The following is a 17,552-nucleotide window of genomic DNA, read 5'->3' as shown; positions in this document are numbered from 1 at the left end:
ACTAAAACATAGAAAAAGCAATAAGACACAGTAAAAGAAATAAGAATAGTAAAATTTTGAGTTTACACCAAACTGTTTTCAAGATAATTACAGAACCGTAAATTTTCTTTCTTTCTTTTTCTTTATTGCCTGAGTAGTGGATGGATTTGAAAACCACCTGCTGATTTTGGTGAATTTTTGTCTTGTAGTTTTTGCTGCATAAACGCTTTTAGTGGAGAAGAAGAAGAAGAATGAAAGAGCGACGCTGATATCACACTTGAACACGTGTTCTCTGTGGACTGTCTTTTCTCCCATCTTTTCCTGCGGCCCTGAAGCCCTCTTGACGTTGATCGACAGCAGAAGGGTGGGCGGGGCTTAGTGTTGCTCAATATGGCTGCGCCCTGCTCGGATCAACAGGTCTGAAGGTAACACAGTTAAACTACGCTCACAAACTTTAGTTTGAATGTTTATTTTTTTACAAACCGTCTGTTTGTCTGTTTATTTGTGACACCGGAAGTTACCGGACAGAAGCGTTGCGGGCGGGAACATAACGCTGTCAGCTGTTAGTTATTAGCTCACCTGCTAACACTCCAAAACACACAGACTGACAGCTCAGCTGTTAGCATGTTAGCTTAGCAGCCCGCATTTAGCTGTTGTAATTATCATGCTAACTGTTAGCTTCAGTCTGAACTTTGTCTATAACTTAAAATAACTGTAACGTTTCATTGATGTCATTATTCCACAGCAGTGACATCATCACTGAGCGACTTTATATATATAACAGAATTCACTCAAAGTACACAGTACTGCTGTAGTACAGGTAGTTATACCAGAGTAAAATACTCCATTACAGTTACAGTTACTGTATTCCGACTCAGTCTTCAGACTCTGCAGTTTTATCATCAAAATATACAAAATACACCAAAGTTGCAGTAATTAGTTCATTAACTGACAACTGTTAAAAAAACGGTTAATTGGTTTGAATCTCTTCCTTCTTTTTCCTCTTTTTCTTTTTAAATGAAAAAGTCCAAATTCTCTGATTTCAGCTTCTTAAATGTGAATATTTTCTGGTTTCTTTCCTCTCTGACAGTAAACTGAATATCTTTGAGTTGTGGACAAAACAAGACATTTGGACTTTGATCAACATTTTATAACATTTTATTACAGTTTATGGACCAAACAACTGATTGATTAGTGGAATAATTGTTACTTGATTGATCACTAGTCGAAAAGTAGTTGATTAGTTGATTGAGTAGTTCTTGATTTTCTTGCAGATACAGTAACTGAAGTTACGGTGGTTTCTCTGCAACTTTTTGCAGTTTCTGTATTTTCAAACCACTATTTTTTTTCAAAAATAAAACACATTCTAGGGAAGATGTTTGTCCACATGACAAAGGATGCCTTTAATGTATAAAATTGATTAGAACTAATTTTTGAAGTTGTTACTTTTTTCCTTTGATTTTTTTTTCATCTCTGACTGAAGACAAACAGACTCTGAACTCAACTGAATCCTCTATAATTGATGAATCTGCGGGTTATTTTCTGCAGAAACACCAGAATATTCACATTTCTATTTTAATTATGTGATTCATTAATCCTGTCCCAATCTTGCAAACTTCTCTGTCACTTTCATTATCAATTAATCTGTTGATTATTTTCTCATTAATCAATTAGTTGTTTGATCCATAAAATGTCCAAAGATATTCAGTTTACTGTCAGAGAGCAGGAAAGAAACCAGAAAATAATCACATTTAAAAAGCTGAAATCAGAGACTTTGGACATTTTTTTAATTTAAAAAAAATGACTCAAAGGATAATCAATTATCAAAACTGATTGTGATTGATTTAATAATAGATTAATCAAATGTCTCCAGGTGTTCATGATGTCCAGGGAGCAGGTGAGTATCAGTGAGCTCCTCCTCTCACTGGACAGTTCAGAGCTGCAGGAGGCGGAGCAAGTGAGAGCAGCAGTCAACCAGCAGCTGAGTACAGGTGAGTCCACCTGCCTGTCTCTACCTGTCTGTCTCTACCTGTCTGTCTCTACCTGCCTGTCTCCATCTGTTTGGAGGACTTGTAGACTTGAGTTCAGTCCCTCAGTGTGACCTGTAGTTCTCTTGTCAGACAGAGGAGGTGCTGTTCTCTCCTCGCTGGTGGATTATTACCTGGACTCATCCTCCTATCAGGCAGTTCTCCTCCTGTCCTCCATCAGAGAGACTCATCACAAGGTCAGGTCTCTCTCTCTCTCTCTCTCTCTCTCTCTCTCTCTCTCTCTCTCTCTCTCTCTCTCTCTCTCACACACACACACACACTAAAAATAACTAATTGATTTATTAACATGATGACATCACACAGTATATTGATCATTATTGATGACATTATTGACTCTGTCTCCCTTCCTCAGCCCCTGCTGGAGAAGCTCCATGAGTCTCTGAGCAGACCTGGATCCAGATTGGCTGCTCTGACCCTGCTGGGTCACCTGATCAGAAAACAGCCTCCCTGGGTTCATCACATCAGCCGCTCGCCGCTGCTGCCGTCGCTGCTGCGCTGCCTCAAGGTACTGATGATGACACTGTATTAATATTGCTGATACTAATACTGTAGTAATACCCAGTGTGTAATTTGTGAAAAAATTAGAGGCGGGGATGTTTTTGAAACATGTTTATTCAGTGGGTCTGTAGATTATGAAGCCTTGGTTTGTATTTTTTTATTTTTATTTATAGAATAATTAGGAAAACGATTTAGGAACTGGGACTTAAACACTGCATTTGCAGGAATATTCTGAATCTATTAAAAGAAAGAGTAATGAAGTAGTGTGATATTCTCACACAGGTGATGTGATAATACACACAACAGAACAAAACGTTAAATGCTAATCTAACATGCCAGAACATATTTTTTTTGCTGGATCCTGCAGGAACAGGATCAGGAAGCTCTCAGACTGGGACTGGTACATATTTACTTGGATCCAGTTCCTCCATTGTTACAACCAAACGTTATCTGATGATTACTATAAGCCCCATAGTGAAGTTAAGTGGGTATTTTTGCTGTAAAATTGATAAAATAACTGGATAAATTCAGAGGTTTACTGCTGTTTGTTTAATTACCAGAGCGCACTGTGACACACACGTACAATGTGACTGGTTTCAGGTAATTTAACCACTGGTCACAAGTTTACACAGGCTGTATTCGTATGAGTTGACATGACTTCATGACATGTCAGGATTATTAAAACTTAAAGATTTAGATGAGTTCCAGACAAGATTCATTGAGTGCAGGACAAAAAGCCGAGTATTAACAGGAAACTTGTGAAAACAGTTTGTTTTATTTCAGTGGACGAGGATCATAGAAGGAGGGTTGATCAGTTCTAGGGGAGGGAATCTCCGGGTACCTCACGACTTGATTCGATTCCGATTCAGAGGGCTACGATTCGATGATAAAACGATTCACACTGCATCAAAATTTTAAACATTAAGTAAACATGATGCACATGTTAAATTAGGGGGTGGAGATCTTTTTGTCAGATTTGATTCATATATTCTCAACTGAACGAACAGAAAAGGGGCCAACATTTTCCAGTCACTCCCTCCAGGTTCCAGTACCATACAGTACAATCTGAGGAAACACGTTGCTGTCCAACATGCAGAGCAGGTCCAGAGTTTTTAAAGTGAACACGCTGAGCAGACAGTGATCTTCTTCACTACAGAGTTGCTTGAAGTGGTTTAATGAAAAAACACAAAATAAACTTCACGTTTGTCTGACAAATGCAATTATTTACACGCTAAAGCAAACTACAAGTGCAACCGCTGCCTTTAAAGAAGGTGAAGTACATCTCTCCCTGTTTACTACTGCTGACTGCTTTAAAGAAAGATATCAGTTATTGGTGTGAAACTGTCTGCAGAATGATTTAAAGGGCTCTTCAAATATTTTTCAGTTTAACAAAGTGTACAAAGAAAAAATAATTAGATCATATAAAGATAATGAGTTAATTTTGAGAATTATCATGTGGCTCTTGATTCTTCTGTTTTTTTACATATGAATTTGTCTCCTCAGACGGACACTGACGTCGTGGTCCTGATCACTGGGGTCCTGGTCCTCATCACTCTGTTACCCATGATCCCTCAGGCTGGGAAACAACACATTTACGACTTCTTCGACGTGTTCGGACGCCTCGCCTCCTGGAGCTACAAAAACCCCGGTGAGGTCACACATGTGAACGTAGGCGAGCCTGTCGAGGGGGGAAACGTGTGTCCTGTTGTGCTGAATGTGGGTGGAGCCAGCTGGGAGGGGTCACATGGGTCAAAGGTCACCAGAGTTCAACAAAGCAAAGATGAAAATTTGTGTTGCACCAGAAGTGAATGAGAGAAGATTAACCGTGTTTATATCATGCATGTGTGACTGTGACCCACCTTGTTCTGACTGACTGTTTATCTCTTCTGATTGGATGCCTGTTTGTCCCCTGCAGGTCACGTCCCGGTGGTCCACCTCGTCCACCTTCACGCAAGTGTGTACTCTCTGTTCCACCGTCTGTACGGGATGTTCCCCTGTAACTTCATCTCCTACCTCAGACTGCACTACAGCATGAAGGAGAACCTGGACACATTCCAGGAGGTTGTCAAGGTCAGTACAGACCAGTACAGATCAGTACGGACCAGTGCAGACCAGTACAGACCAGTACAGATCAGTACGGACCAGTACAGATCAGTACGGACCAGTACAGATCAGCACGGACCATTGCAGACCAGTACAGACCAGTACAGATCAGCACGGACCATTGCAGAACAGTACAGACCAGTACAGACCAGTACAGACCAGTATGGACCAGTGCAGACTAGTACAGACCAGTAGAAACCAAAGCTCTCAGCTATCTCACTGACTCCATGGCAACAGTATACTTCCTGTTTGCATCCCTCAAAGCATCATGGGAACTGTAGTTTGGAAACTTGGAGGAAATCAACAACAAACTGAATGAGAACGTTGTGAGTATTTTGATCTACAGTGTTGTTGAGAGTGTAATAGATGACTGATTGATCAGTGATTGATTAACTATCAGCAGTATTAGACCCGTTCACACGTCTGTACTGGTGTCAGACTCTGTTACAGACAGACAGACAGAAATAGTGTCTGTAAACAGCAGCTGCTGCATTCCTCACATAACATGAAGTGAAGCAGAAGCACAGCAGAGAGTCTGGAGCTGATCTCATGTTAATGAGAAACTCTGAGCTGATACTGACGCCTCTGTTGTTTATTTCTCGTTTGTGCAAAGACACAAAGAAATCTTCGTTATAAAAAAGCCATTCAGCCCTTCATCACACTGTTCAGTCAGTTTCTTCTTCTCTGAATCAGCAGCTGTTGTCTGAGTCTGACTGAAAATAACAACACAACATTTATCCTGCACAAAACTGATGTGGAACAACAGATAAACGTGTGTCGTAGGTGAACGACGTAGGAGCCAAATATGTTGGTGAAATATTCAAAGGTTTCACTTGTAGTTCATTGTCTTGAACAGGGGTGTCGCTGTTCTTTCGTCATGCTCAGGTGTAAAGGCAGCAGGGTTACTGTTGTTGTCAGGTGTTTGACCCGGAAGGACAAAGAGTTTTTGACCGCTACGGCGCTAAAATGTTTGTCACGCCGTACGCTGAATGTTCTGGTCTTTTTGAAACAAAATGGACATCGTTCATTGCGTGAAGGAAATAAAGTGTTTTTTGCTGCAATGAAGAACGACCTGTGGATTCAATCAAGGAACGACACAGTGTGTTATAATCAAACACAGAGTCGAGTGCATCAGCAGGTCACTCCTGGGTTAAACATGATTGTAGTCAACAAAGCAAATATCAGCCGATACTGATCAGCCAACACATCGTTGATCTGTTTTAATGGATCTTGAATGTGACTGAACATCGAGGCTCGCCTGGTTTATGTCCTGACTACCAGTTTGAATCATTCGTGGTCCAATCAGCGTCGCTCACTGTGGACCCCGATTGTTTTTGTTCTGATTATTCTTTCTTCCTTTATATCTTTCTCCACTAAAAGTGTTCATGCAGCAAAAACTGTAAGACCAAATTCACCAAAACTGGCAGGTGGGTCGCAAATTCCACCTGAAAATTTGATAAGATTGTTGGGTCAGTTGTCCTAAAACTTAGTCGGGAGCTGGAGTTCTCTCTCTTCAGCTCTTTAGTCTTTAACAGTGTCTCTCTGTCTGTGTTTCTGTCTGTGCGTCAGCCGATGCTGGAACATGTCAGGGTTCACCCAGAGCTCGTCACAGGGACTCAGGACTACGAGCTGGACCCAACCAGGTGAGTTCACAGGTAACACACAGACACCTGAGCCAGCTCCTATAGAAGAAGAAGCTGATAAACAGGATCTACTCTCAGTGTACAACAGGAACTTTCAAAATAAAACACTTCCTGTGTCTCCCAGGTGGAGGTGTTATGAAGTCCATGACATCATGATCGAGTGCTCCAGAGTATCTCTGGATCCTCTCGAGTCGTCCTGTGAGGAGGAGGTGTACTCCTCCCTCAGAGACCCTCCTCCCTCACCCTCCTCCTCCTCCTCACCCAGACCCCCCCCTCTGTCCTCCCCCTTCACCTCGGACACCATCACCAGCTCAGGTCAGTGAATGCATCATGGAGCAGAATATGTTAACACAGATTTTAGAGCTTCATCTTTTTCTTTCTGTTGATGTGTGATGACATGTGATGTGCTTGTGTTTATTTGGATGTATAGTTTTGATTATTTTTAGTGAGATTCTGGTGTTGAGTTTTTGTTTTTTTTTTAATTAATGGATATCTCATGTGATATTTGACAGGAAGTTCATTCTGCCCTCCAACATCTGGACACCTGAGTCTGAATCAGCTGACACTCAACAGCTCCTACATACAGGTAGGGCTGCACACGATGATTCAGTCTGCTGCGTCATCCTGTCAGGATTTATTTCACGACAGCGACCTGCTCTCTGTACATTGTCCTTTACGTTATTTGTTGCATGTGACATGAATTCTGTCATCATGTAAAATGTAAATGCATTTTTGTTTTTGTCATTTTCGCTTTCTGTTGTCCATTTGTTTGTTTGTACTGCTGTTAATATGAATTAAATACAAAACGAAATTGAAAAAATAAGTCCATCCTAGCACTTTGCATTGTGGGAAACTGTAGGCCGTACATATCGGAGATATTTTCTGAATCGGTACGTCAGACATCTGGGGTTTTTTTTTTTTTACAACCGGCAAATTTAACAGGCAACAGTTTGGTCACATGACTCCATACAGCCAGTAAATGGTTGAAACAAACCTGTGTCTGTGTGCAGGCTGATGATGTCACGTGGAGCCCCTCCTCTCAGTGTGGTTTGTCCACGCCTCCTCCTGAACCTACTGCTACAGGCTCCTCCCACCCACTGAGCAGGACCACCTCCATCTCAGGTGAGACACTACGAGACACGTCGGTAACCTGTGGCACTCCTGATCAATAACTCTTTTACACTTCACTCCAGGTGTGAAATGTCCCTCCTCAGCCACCGTCCCGGCGACCCCGCTGACTGACGAGAACCAAAATGGCGGTCTTACCGCTGACAACAACATGAACCAGGTGAGATCAGAACACGACTGCAGCTGGACGTTCAGCTCTGTTCTCTACACAGGAAGACTTTTATTGTGAAAGAGTCTCTCTGTCGTCCTCACAGGTGAAGATGCTCACAGAGCCGGTGGGGTCGTCCTTTCAGCCAATCACAGAGAAGGAGGGGAGGGGCCAGAGTGATGTCATCAACAACAACAGTGAAGGTGAAGATCAGCTGATCAGATTTAGGTTTCTGGAGGTCGTGGTTGTAACCTTTGACCGCTGACCCTTTGTGTCTCTGCAGACGTCGGGTCCCAGCAGCCTTCCTCCTCCTCCTCCTCCTCCTCTCAGCCCCTCCTCCTCACCTCCACTCCCAGTCGTGATGAGGCATCGTCAGGTTCAGCCCTCCGCTCTCCCCCCTGCTCCATCTCACTCTGCTTCACACCCCCTCACCCCTCAACGGAAGAGGGAGGCTTCGCCCACATAGAGCAAAGCCCCGCCCCTTCATACGAACCTCTGTTTGAGCTCGCTCTGCCCCGCGCCGCCACGCTCTTCATCGGGAAGAAGACGCAGGTAAAATAACATCGTGTTAGCTGACTAACTTAAAACCATAAACCCTCCTTCAACAGATTATTCTGCCAATTAGTTTCTCAACAAATAAATTTTTATTTGTTCTAGTAAATGTTTAAAAATGTTGCATAAATGCCAAAAAACAACTAGATTATCTGTACTGAATGTTCTAAAGCTTCAAAAATGCTCAAACCATCTCAGTTTTCTTTGTTTCAGTCTGAAATCTGACAGTAAAGTTCTGCTAAATTACTTAATGTAGTAAAAATAATTGTTAGTTTGAGCCCAGAAGGTGCAGGCTGCTATTGATCAGTCCTTTCTTTGTATTAATTCTTTGATGTTGTTCCTGTCATGGCCTGTAGGAGGCGCTGGACAGAGCAGCAGGAGAGCTGAAGGAGGGAGTAGGAGGAGAGAGGGAGGACAGGGAGGAGGAGCAGACCTCCGTCTCTCCTCTGGAGGTTTTGGACCAGCTGATCATCCACGGTCACGACGCCCACGAAGGCCTCAGCCGGAGGTGAGACTGTTACCATGGAGACCAGTAACCAAAAAAAGAGGAAACAGCAGTGGTCAGTGTGTTATTGTTTTTATTGACAGTTTACATGTGATGGTTTACTGATGAGGCGTTTTAGCCCCGCCCCCCTGATGCTCTGCTGGTCAGGAACAGGTCTGCTGGAGCGAGCTAACACCTGTCAGGTAGCTAACGTGAGGTTCTGTGTGGGGAAAATAAAAACAAGAGCAGAGAGGAACAGATGTGATGTAGGTGTGAGGTCATATCAGAGCCGTGACACGAGACCTTAAAGGTTCAGTTCACTCAAATTACAATGAAACATATTTTTTATTTAGCCATAAAAATGTTTAAAGGGTCCAATTTAATTTCCTTTTTCCGTTCAACACTTAAGTTTTCTGTTCTTTAGAGGAACAAAACAGTTTGTACATCACAGTCTGATGATGATTGTGTGTGTGTGTGTGTGTGTGTGTGTGTGTGTGTGTGTGTGTGTGTGTGTGTGTGTGTGTGTGTGTGTGTGTGTGTGTCACAGGTTGTCAACAGTCAGTAAGTCGGTGGATCGGAGTCATTTTGGAGGTAAACAGCAGAGCATGAAAACCAAAGGTACCTGAAACTAACACTGATGACACACTCACATTCATAATATTAACACCATTAATTGATTATTGATTGATTAATTGCCTTATTGATATGATAAAGGAAATGAATGTGGAGGGTTTGACTTGTTGATTCTGGTGTTTTTGTGAGTCGTTTCTCTTTGATGAAGACTTTGTGCGGCTTCATGACAAATTAACTCCTCGGATTTCTGATGTCAGATATTTTTCATGTTTTCTCACGATTATGTTCCTCAAATTTCAACATATTCAGTATTAATAAATCAGGTTCTTTTCTTCTTCTGTCAAACATTTTTGAATATTTAAAATCATATTTTAGTTCCAACAGAGTTTCCATCTGACAACCAAATTTGGTGTAAATCTGACACTAGATGTCGCTGAGCTGTGAGCTCAACACTTCATTATCGAAATGTTTACTGTGAGCATCGTTTCTCAGCTGAGTGACACTGATTCTTACAATATATTCTAATACTTTACCTTCCAGCTAAAATATCCTTATTGTCTCAATTAAAACCATCAAAAGTCCCCCAACAGTTGTTTACATTATCAGTTAATCTGCTGATTAGATTCTTGACAAATAAAATTAGAACGTTTGTTCAAGAAAATATTGTGAAAGTGCGAGACACAATATAATTTAAATATTCTGTTTAAGCTCCACACGACCTACTGAGCTCTTTCTTAAACATTCCCTCTAACTTTTATTTTCATTATTGATTATCCTGTCGATCATTTTCTTTATTAATCGATTGGTTGTTTGGTCCATAAAATGTAATAAAATGTTATAACATGTTGATCAAAGTCCTAAAGTCCTCAAATGTCTTGTTTTGTCCACAACTCAAAGATATTTAGTTTACTGTCAGAGAGGAAAGAAACCAGAAAATATTCACATTTAAGAAACTGAAATCAGAGAATTTAGTCTTTTTTTCTTACAAAAAACAATTAATCAGCAAAATAGTTGCCAATTAATTCAATGATTGATTAATCGTTGCAGCTCTACAAATGTTCTCATATTTGGACCAGAGAAACTGAGGAAAATGAGGCGTCCTGAAGAGCTCTCATACAGAGGAGGAACTCTGATAAACCTGCTTGTAAATCAAATTTTTTAGATCATATTTTCTGAGCAGCATGTTCATGAATGGAAGTGAGATTTCTCTAACTGGTTGAGCACTAACCAGACTAACCAGACTAATCTCTCATCATTTTTCTCAAAGCAGTGTCAGGACTGAAACATCTCAACTCAACTATTACAATTATAGTCCTGAGTTTTAATGTTTTATAAAAGCTGTGCTGCAAATATAAATCTTAAATTTGCAGAATTTCCTCTACAGTCATTTCCTTGTTTTGTGATCCAAATAAGTGGGTCACAACCAGTGTTTGTGAAGGGAGAAGCTAGTCTGCTTCTATAAAGTTATTCTTAATGAAACAGCCCCCATTCACATTTTCACACACAAAGTTACAGTCAGTCAGTTTAAAAAACGCAGGAGGAGACTTAATTTTACTTTTGATGTTTTTCTTTTTGTATTTTGTGGTTATTAGAGTGTAAACACTTCCGCTTTGGTCCACAGGGAGCCTCAAAACCAACACAACATACAAGTTCACTGTAGCAGCTTTAAAGTCATAAATCTGCTCTTCAACACTGTAAACTCCAGACTCCTGCAGGGCTTTAAAGGCATCACCTTCAGACATGAGATCAGTGATCCCCACAGGTGTTACAGGTACTGTGTGTGTGTGTGTGTGTGTGTGTGTGTGTGTGTGTGTGTGTGTGTGTGTGTGTGTGTGTGTGTTAGGCCCTGCCCAGGGGGAGGAGCTTCAGTCTCTGAGGAGTCAGCTGTTGCTGGTCCACAGTCAGCTGCAGTACGAACGATTCAAACGACAACAACACGCCATCAGGAACCGCCGCCTGCTGCGGAGAGTCATCAATGCCACCGCGCTCGAGGAGCACAGTGTCGCCATGGTAACACACCTGTCTTTTCTCTCCGTTCGTCTTTTCTCTTTTCCATTCTTGCTATTCTTGTTTTCTTCTCTCTGTCATCCTCCCTTCCTTCCTGTTTTTCTCTTTTTATGTAATCTTTCATTTATTCCGTCTGTCGCTGCTCTTTGTTTTCTTCCTCCCTTTGTTTGTTTGCTTTCTTACATTCAGCATCATGTTATAATCAAAATATGGAGATGATACAGCTGACATCTACATTTTAAACCTGCTGATATTTACTGGCACTGAATTTTTTAACTGCATCACTTTTAACTTACGGGATCATGATTTTAATAATTCATTTAAATGTGCAGCGTAAAAACACCCACAAGGCTTCACTGCAGAATCGCATCACCTTTAGTACAGTGAGGTGTTTATTTTAGTTATTGTCAAGTAGCTCTTGTGTTTTTTTGTTTGTTTGTTTTTTTCTTAACACAGAAATATGTCGTCGATAGACATGTTGCATTGCATCCCTGTCTGCGCATTTTGGACATTAGGACACAACATCACCTCCTTCTGTGGTGCAGGAGAAGAGAACTGATGAAAACTGCAGCAACATTTGTTGTATAAAGAACAGATGAAGGGTCATTAAACGCATCAGTGAGATGGTGACGAGGTCTTTGGACACCAGCAGCTGTCAGTCTGTCCAGCAGTTCAGTCCAGAGACAGGACAGGACAGACGCCTCCTGCTGACTGTGGTGACCTCTGAACTTTCCTCTGATGGTTATGATGTGTGTGTGTATGTTTGTTTCAGAAGGGTCAGCTGAGCGCTCAAGACGAAGAGATTCGCTCTCTGAAGACGAGTCTGGAGGAAGAACAGAGACGATACACACAGCTGCAGCAGGACACACACACACACACCACACAGCTGCACACACACATCCAACAACTGCTGCTGCAACACCAGGAGGAGCAGAGAGACAACCAGAGACTGAAGGTGATGACACACACACACACACACACACACACACACACACACACACACACAAACACACACCAACAAACAACAACACATCATCGCATAAAGAGCCGTATTATTCCTGTGCTGTAATTGGCTCTTTGAGAACAACCCATGTTGTGATTGGCTTTTTTAAAACTTCCTGTGTTGTGATTGGCTGTTTTAAAACTTCCTGTGTTGTGATTGGCTGTTTCAGAGCGAGCTTCAGGAGTGTCAGAGCAGGTTGAAGGATCTGGAGGCGGAGCTTCAGAAAGCCAATAACAAGGCTTATAATGCAGAGCATCAGCTGACCCAGTTGTCACTCAAGGTGAGGCGAGCTGATGGAAGTATTTATTTTATTTTTATTTTCTTACTTTATTTAAACCTGCAGAGACTCAAACATATAAATGAACATGTGTTACATTCAGGTCCTCAGACGAGTTCATTAACCCTGTTAAGGGTAATTAATCTCACTGCCTCTGCAGGTTTAAGTGTTCTTTATTGTTCTTTAGTGTTCTTTAGTGTTCTTTAGTGTTCTTGTGTGTGTTCTCGTGTGTGTGTGTGTGTGTGTGTGTGTGTGTGTGTTCAGCTGTGCAGCAGTGAGCAGCTGCAGCAGCAGATGTTCCTGTTGAACCAGCAGCTCGTCCTGCTCAGAGAGACAAACAGAGGACTGACTGAACAGCTGGAGGGAGGAGAGACACACCAGTGGACCGTGAGCACACACACACACACAAACGCACACACGCACACGCACACGCACACACACACACACACACACACACACACACACACACAAAATAGTTCATGTTCAACTATATTTTATTTAATCTTAGTGTCAAATGTATATCTATATAAGAAAAATAAAAGCACTGGTACATTTTCTAAATTTTACTGATCAGAGAAAAAGTAAACAAATTATAATACAAACTGAGATTTGAAAATAGAATGAATTTGGATTTTCTGCATTTAACACCAGCTGAAGTTGAGTTAAGTAGGTCTGTCCTTGTTTCTGTCATATTTAGTCAGCCTCACTCTGTTTCTTCAGTCCAGTTTTAGTTGACTAAAAGGTTGAGCATTTTTAGTCCTATTTCAGTAAATAAAAAAAAAACTTCAGTCCAGTTTTAGGTCACAAAAACTGTCAATGATTCAGTCGTTCCAGTCGTCAGATTATACTGAACGTTTCAGTGAATCTCATCAAGCCTAAACCAATTGTTTTGTCATTTTAATCAAACTTTTCAATGATCTGATTATTATCTGATGAACAACAGATCGATCCACAACAAGCTGACACACTGTCACACCACCAACTTAAAAACAACAGCATGTGGCGTTCAGGGACCACACTGTTCCAGACCTGGATTTGTTGTATGTGTGTGTGTGTGTATGTGTGTGTGTGTGTGTGTGTGTGTGTGTGTGTGTGTGTGTGTATGTGTGTGTGTGTGTGTGTATGTGTGTGTGTGTGTGTGTGTGTGTGTGTGTGTGTGTGTGTGTGTCTGTGTGTGTGTGTGTGTGTGTGTGTGTGTGTGTGTGTGTGTGTATGTGTGTGTGTGTGTGTGTGTGTGTGTGTGTGTGTGTGTGTGTGTGTGTGTGTGTGTCTGTATGTGTGTGTATGTGTGTGTGTGTGTGTGTGTGTGTGTGTATGTGTGTGTGTGTGTGTGTGTGTGTGTGTGTGTGTGTGTGTCTGTGTGTGTGTGTGTGTGTGTGTGTGTGTGTGTGTCTGTGTGTGTGTGTGTGTGTGTGTGTGTGTGTGTGTGTGCTGTTCAGGAGGCGTCCATGCTGCAGTGCAGTGTGAGTAAGGAGTACCAGCGTCTGAAGGACAGCGACGTCCAGCAGAGACAGAAGCTGGAAGCAGCCAATCACAGGATAGCAGAGCTGGAGAACCAGCTGACCAAGAAGGACCAGCTGATCCAGGATCAGAAGAAACTCCTGGAGGACACCAAGGCCCAGAGCAGGTCAGAGTCCAGAAACAGGAAGTGTGTGAAATGTGTCAGTGAAGCACACAGCTGATCAACTCAGCAGCTGCAGGTTCTGTTCATTCTAAAGCTCATTAATATAAATGTCTTACTTCTGTTCACGTACAAAATGTCTCATCTTCATGAAGAATATTGATCTCCAGTGCGTCGTCTGATACCTGCCACAGTAAAGCGGGACAGGCTAATTTTAATATGCTAAAACGTTTAGCACGCTAATGACGGTGGGGTAAAATCTGTCGTGGGCGAGGCGAGGCACCAGTGATGTCACCACCCACCACTAGTGTGTAAAAGCACTTGTGGGATCAGGTATCTGAACTCACATGTTGCTTGGAGTAACAAACTGTAGCTAGACAAGTGAGGGGAGACAGCCGTTGTCATGGATACAGGCCTAATGGGTCAAGTTCAAAGCTCTAGTTAGGAAGTTAATATGGGAGGTCTGAGATAAGATTGAACACAACTGTGATTTTAAGGCCTGCTTCTTTTATTATTTTTCAAGACTTAAAGTGTTTACAAGGAATTGTGATATTTTGTCGATGTTCTCACCTCCTGTGGACAAAAGCCGTGGCGTTTTCTCCACAAGAGCCACAAAATAGAAAGTCAAAATTTTTGTGTGTTTCAGGTGTGAGCTGTCGGCCTGTGACAGTCGCTGTGTCGCTCTGAAGAGACTCACTCAGACTCTTCAGACTGAGATGCTTCACCTGTACAGTCAGATCCAACTGGACACACACACGGCCGACACACACACACACAGCCGCCCTCAGGACGTCTGCAGCAGGTACACCTCTCTCACCGATGATGTCACAGCTTTCTGAACCAATCACAATGTGATGATATCATCTCTTTCTCTCTCTCTCAGGTCAAACAGTGGCAGTGTCTCTCTACCAGCTCCTCAGGGCAGCGTGATGCCCCGCCCCTCCTCTTCTTCTTCTGTGGGGATAATAAACGGCGGTGTGGACGCGCTCTCCACCTCCCCCCTGCACCTCCCCTCCTGCTCATCCTCCCCAATCTCCCTCTCGCCCATCGACTCCCCCCTGGCCGTCGGCTCCTTCCTGGAGCAGCGAGCGCGGCAGCTGTTCAGACCAACCAATCACAGCCAGGAGGAGGAGGAGCCGAAGGAAGGGGAGGAGCCAGAGGAAGAGGAGGATGATGAGCAGCCAGAGAGCCCTCCTCTGGGTCAGGAGGCGGAGGAGGCCACGCTCCTCGCAGGAAGTCCTCAGACGGAGCCTCCGAGCCACGCCTCAGCTCCCAGCATCCTCTCTGTTCCTGGAGCTGCAGTGCCCCCTGCTGACCTGACGCTCGTCGTCCGCCAGAGGAGACACGAGCTGAGCATCATGGACTATGACGAGACGATGCCCGAGTACTGACGGAGGAACGGAGACTAGCTGGCTAATGCTAACTGGCTAACCATGCTGACAGCCAATCACCATCTGATCTTTGTATTAAAGAGACAGTTCAGAGTGTTTGAAGTGTGGTTGTATCACAGTAAACACGGTCAACCTGCTGCCATCAGACAGGAAACCACCGTCTGTCTGTCAGACTTTGTCCCTTTAACACATCAGAACCTTCAGTCACCATTAATATGAAAAATAATGATTTCTGTTAATACACAGCAGCATCGTCCAAAACCTGCTGTAAAGAGCAAGAAAATAACTACAAACATTTACTCAAAACTAAGTGAAATTAATTTGTGCTTCTTGACACTTTGTGATGCAGTGTTGAGCAACTGGAGCTGCAAACAGCTAACTGCTGAGCTAACCATGCTACAAGCTTCATTTGAGAAATTCAGTCTGAGTTATTGCTCCAGTAGAGCAGCTAAATATCAAATTAGACAAAATACAACAGAGATTCCTTCCTCCATGTAGACAACAGCAAGCTTTTAATGAACTTTTATCATTAATGATGCTACAATTAGCTCATAAGCTAACATTTTTTTAGCCAAGAGTTTCTTCAGCTTAATATAAGTTAGTTTGACAAAAAAGAAAGAAGCAATTTATTGTTAGCTAGTTTGACAAAAATTGCTAACATTACAAGTTTAATATCAGTGGACTTGAGTGAACTACTAAGTACCTGTACTGCTGGCCTGCATGTTAGCTAATATTTGATTTGATGTGGCAATGAATATACAAAACACAATAAAAGCTGAAGCAACAACTCTTGTTTCCAACATGTGAATCAACACTATGAATAATATTAAACAATAAGATGTTAAACTAAATAACATCAGTACAAACTGAACTGAAAAACAAATTACCATGTCAGAGCAGCTAAAAGCAACAAACAAACAGATAATTCATGTCATGAATACATTTAATTTACTCCATAAATAAGCTCAGATTTAGATTTATCTCTAAATGTTTTCTTCTTTTGAAGAGTTTAATATTTAATATCGGTTCCACATTACAAAGACACCAAAGATAAAAACATTAGCTTCTGGCTACTTTAGCATTAACACAGCTTACATTAGCTTGTTAGCTAGCAAGCAAGATGCATTTTTGGGAGAGTAATCAAAATAGATTTTACCTCTGAAAACAAGTTTTGCATGTGAATATATTATGAATGAACATAACTGCGTTATTTTTTTTTTCTTCTCTGCTGTGACTGAAGGTCCTGATTTTAAAAGATCGATTGATGGTTGGTTTTGTGTGTGGAGAGACTCGGAGTTCAGGAAACGACTTATTAAAGCCAAAAATAAGGGAAGAAAATGGAGGGAAATCTCAGTTTTTTAGTGTTAATGAATTTACAAAGAAGCTAACAGCAGCTGTGCTAATCATACAGCGTTAGCTGTAATGTGAAACTGCCTTACTGTTGCCCAAAAATCTTTTTTTTTTCTCTCTTCTTCAGCAGCTGTCGCTTATCTTTCAAGCACACCAGCGTCCAAACACTAACTCATATCTGACTTGTGCAGTATGCCTTCCTCAGGAATCTAATTGATTCGACTGTTATAATTATTGCTAATTATTATTTTTTTTGTCCACTAGGGGCAGCAGAACAAGCTGCACAACAACACCATGTCTGACATAATATCATCTTATGAAGTAAGCCTAGTGTGGCCAACATGTTAGCAAACAGCTGCTAACTCCCACACCCAGCAGGCTCAGAGGTCAGAGCTGTGGGGTTCCTCAGGGTTCTGTTCTCGATCCTCTATGTTTCAAATGACCTGCATCAGCCATCAGACGTCTCCCCTCTAGTGGAGCAATTTCTGAAGTTTAAACCCAACGTTCAGCCTTTCAGCTCCCACAAATTTTCTTCCTCGTGTACTTCATGGAATTCTGAGTGATTTTTCAGATGAGTTGTTGACACCAAGTTCACTGTGTTCATATAAGAGCCTTAATGGTGGGATTATGAGGTGTTTTTCTCCTGTTATCTTCTGACATGGAGCCTCAGCAGAGTGCTAGCTTTGTTGAAAATAAATCGGTCTGTGGTGACAGCTGCAGTCTTTAGCCTTAATTATTTGTTCTGAT

General features: G+C 42.0%; 1 protein-coding gene across 1 annotated transcript; it reads left to right on the top strand.

Moving 5' to 3' along the window:
* The first annotated feature begins 253 nt into the window (after positions 1-253).
* Positions 254-15,610, top strand: tsc1a (TSC complex subunit 1a). Its single transcript, XM_084727769.1, has 22 exons — positions 254-404; positions 1,853-1,970; positions 2,100-2,203; positions 2,380-2,532; positions 4,029-4,173; positions 4,441-4,595; positions 6,198-6,271; positions 6,396-6,586; positions 6,784-6,857; positions 7,282-7,393; positions 7,465-7,559; positions 7,654-7,750; positions 7,831-8,099; positions 8,456-8,607; positions 9,131-9,201; positions 11,000-11,166; positions 11,936-12,118; positions 12,336-12,446; positions 12,708-12,830; positions 13,883-14,070; positions 14,711-14,866; positions 14,948-15,610. Exons 2-22 carry the CDS (start codon positions 1,859-1,861, stop codon positions 15,453-15,455), a joined length of 3,240 nt encoding a protein of 1,079 aa, XP_084583895.1. The 5' UTR covers positions 254-404; positions 1,853-1,858; the 3' UTR covers positions 15,456-15,610.
* The last annotated feature ends 1,942 nt before the right edge of the window (positions 15,611-17,552 follow it).

This window comes from Lutjanus erythropterus, chromosome 10 (genome assembly GCF_056507025.1).
Source record: "Lutjanus erythropterus isolate fLutEry1 chromosome 10, fLutEry1.hap2, whole genome shotgun sequence".
NCBI classification, from domain to species: Eukaryota; Metazoa; Chordata; class Actinopteri; order Lutjaniformes; family Lutjanidae; genus Lutjanus; species Lutjanus erythropterus.
This window is presented reverse-complemented; position numbering and strand designations above follow the sequence as displayed.

What these genes read in the sequence shown, in the direction of transcription:
- tsc1a (XM_084727769.1), top strand. Translation starts at nt 1,859, where the DNA reads ATGATGTCCAGGGAGCAGGTGAGTATCAGTGAGCTCCTCCTCTCACTG. An exon ending in CTGGAGCTACAAAAACCCCG is followed by an intron (nt 4,174 to 4,440) that starts GTGAGGTCACAC and finishes TGTCCCCTGCAG; the next exon opens with GTCACGTCCCGGTGGTCCAC. An exon ending in TCAACAGCTCCTACATACAG is followed by an intron (nt 6,858 to 7,281) that starts GTAGGGCTGCAC and finishes GTCTGTGTGCAG; the next exon opens with GCTGATGATGTCACGTGGAG.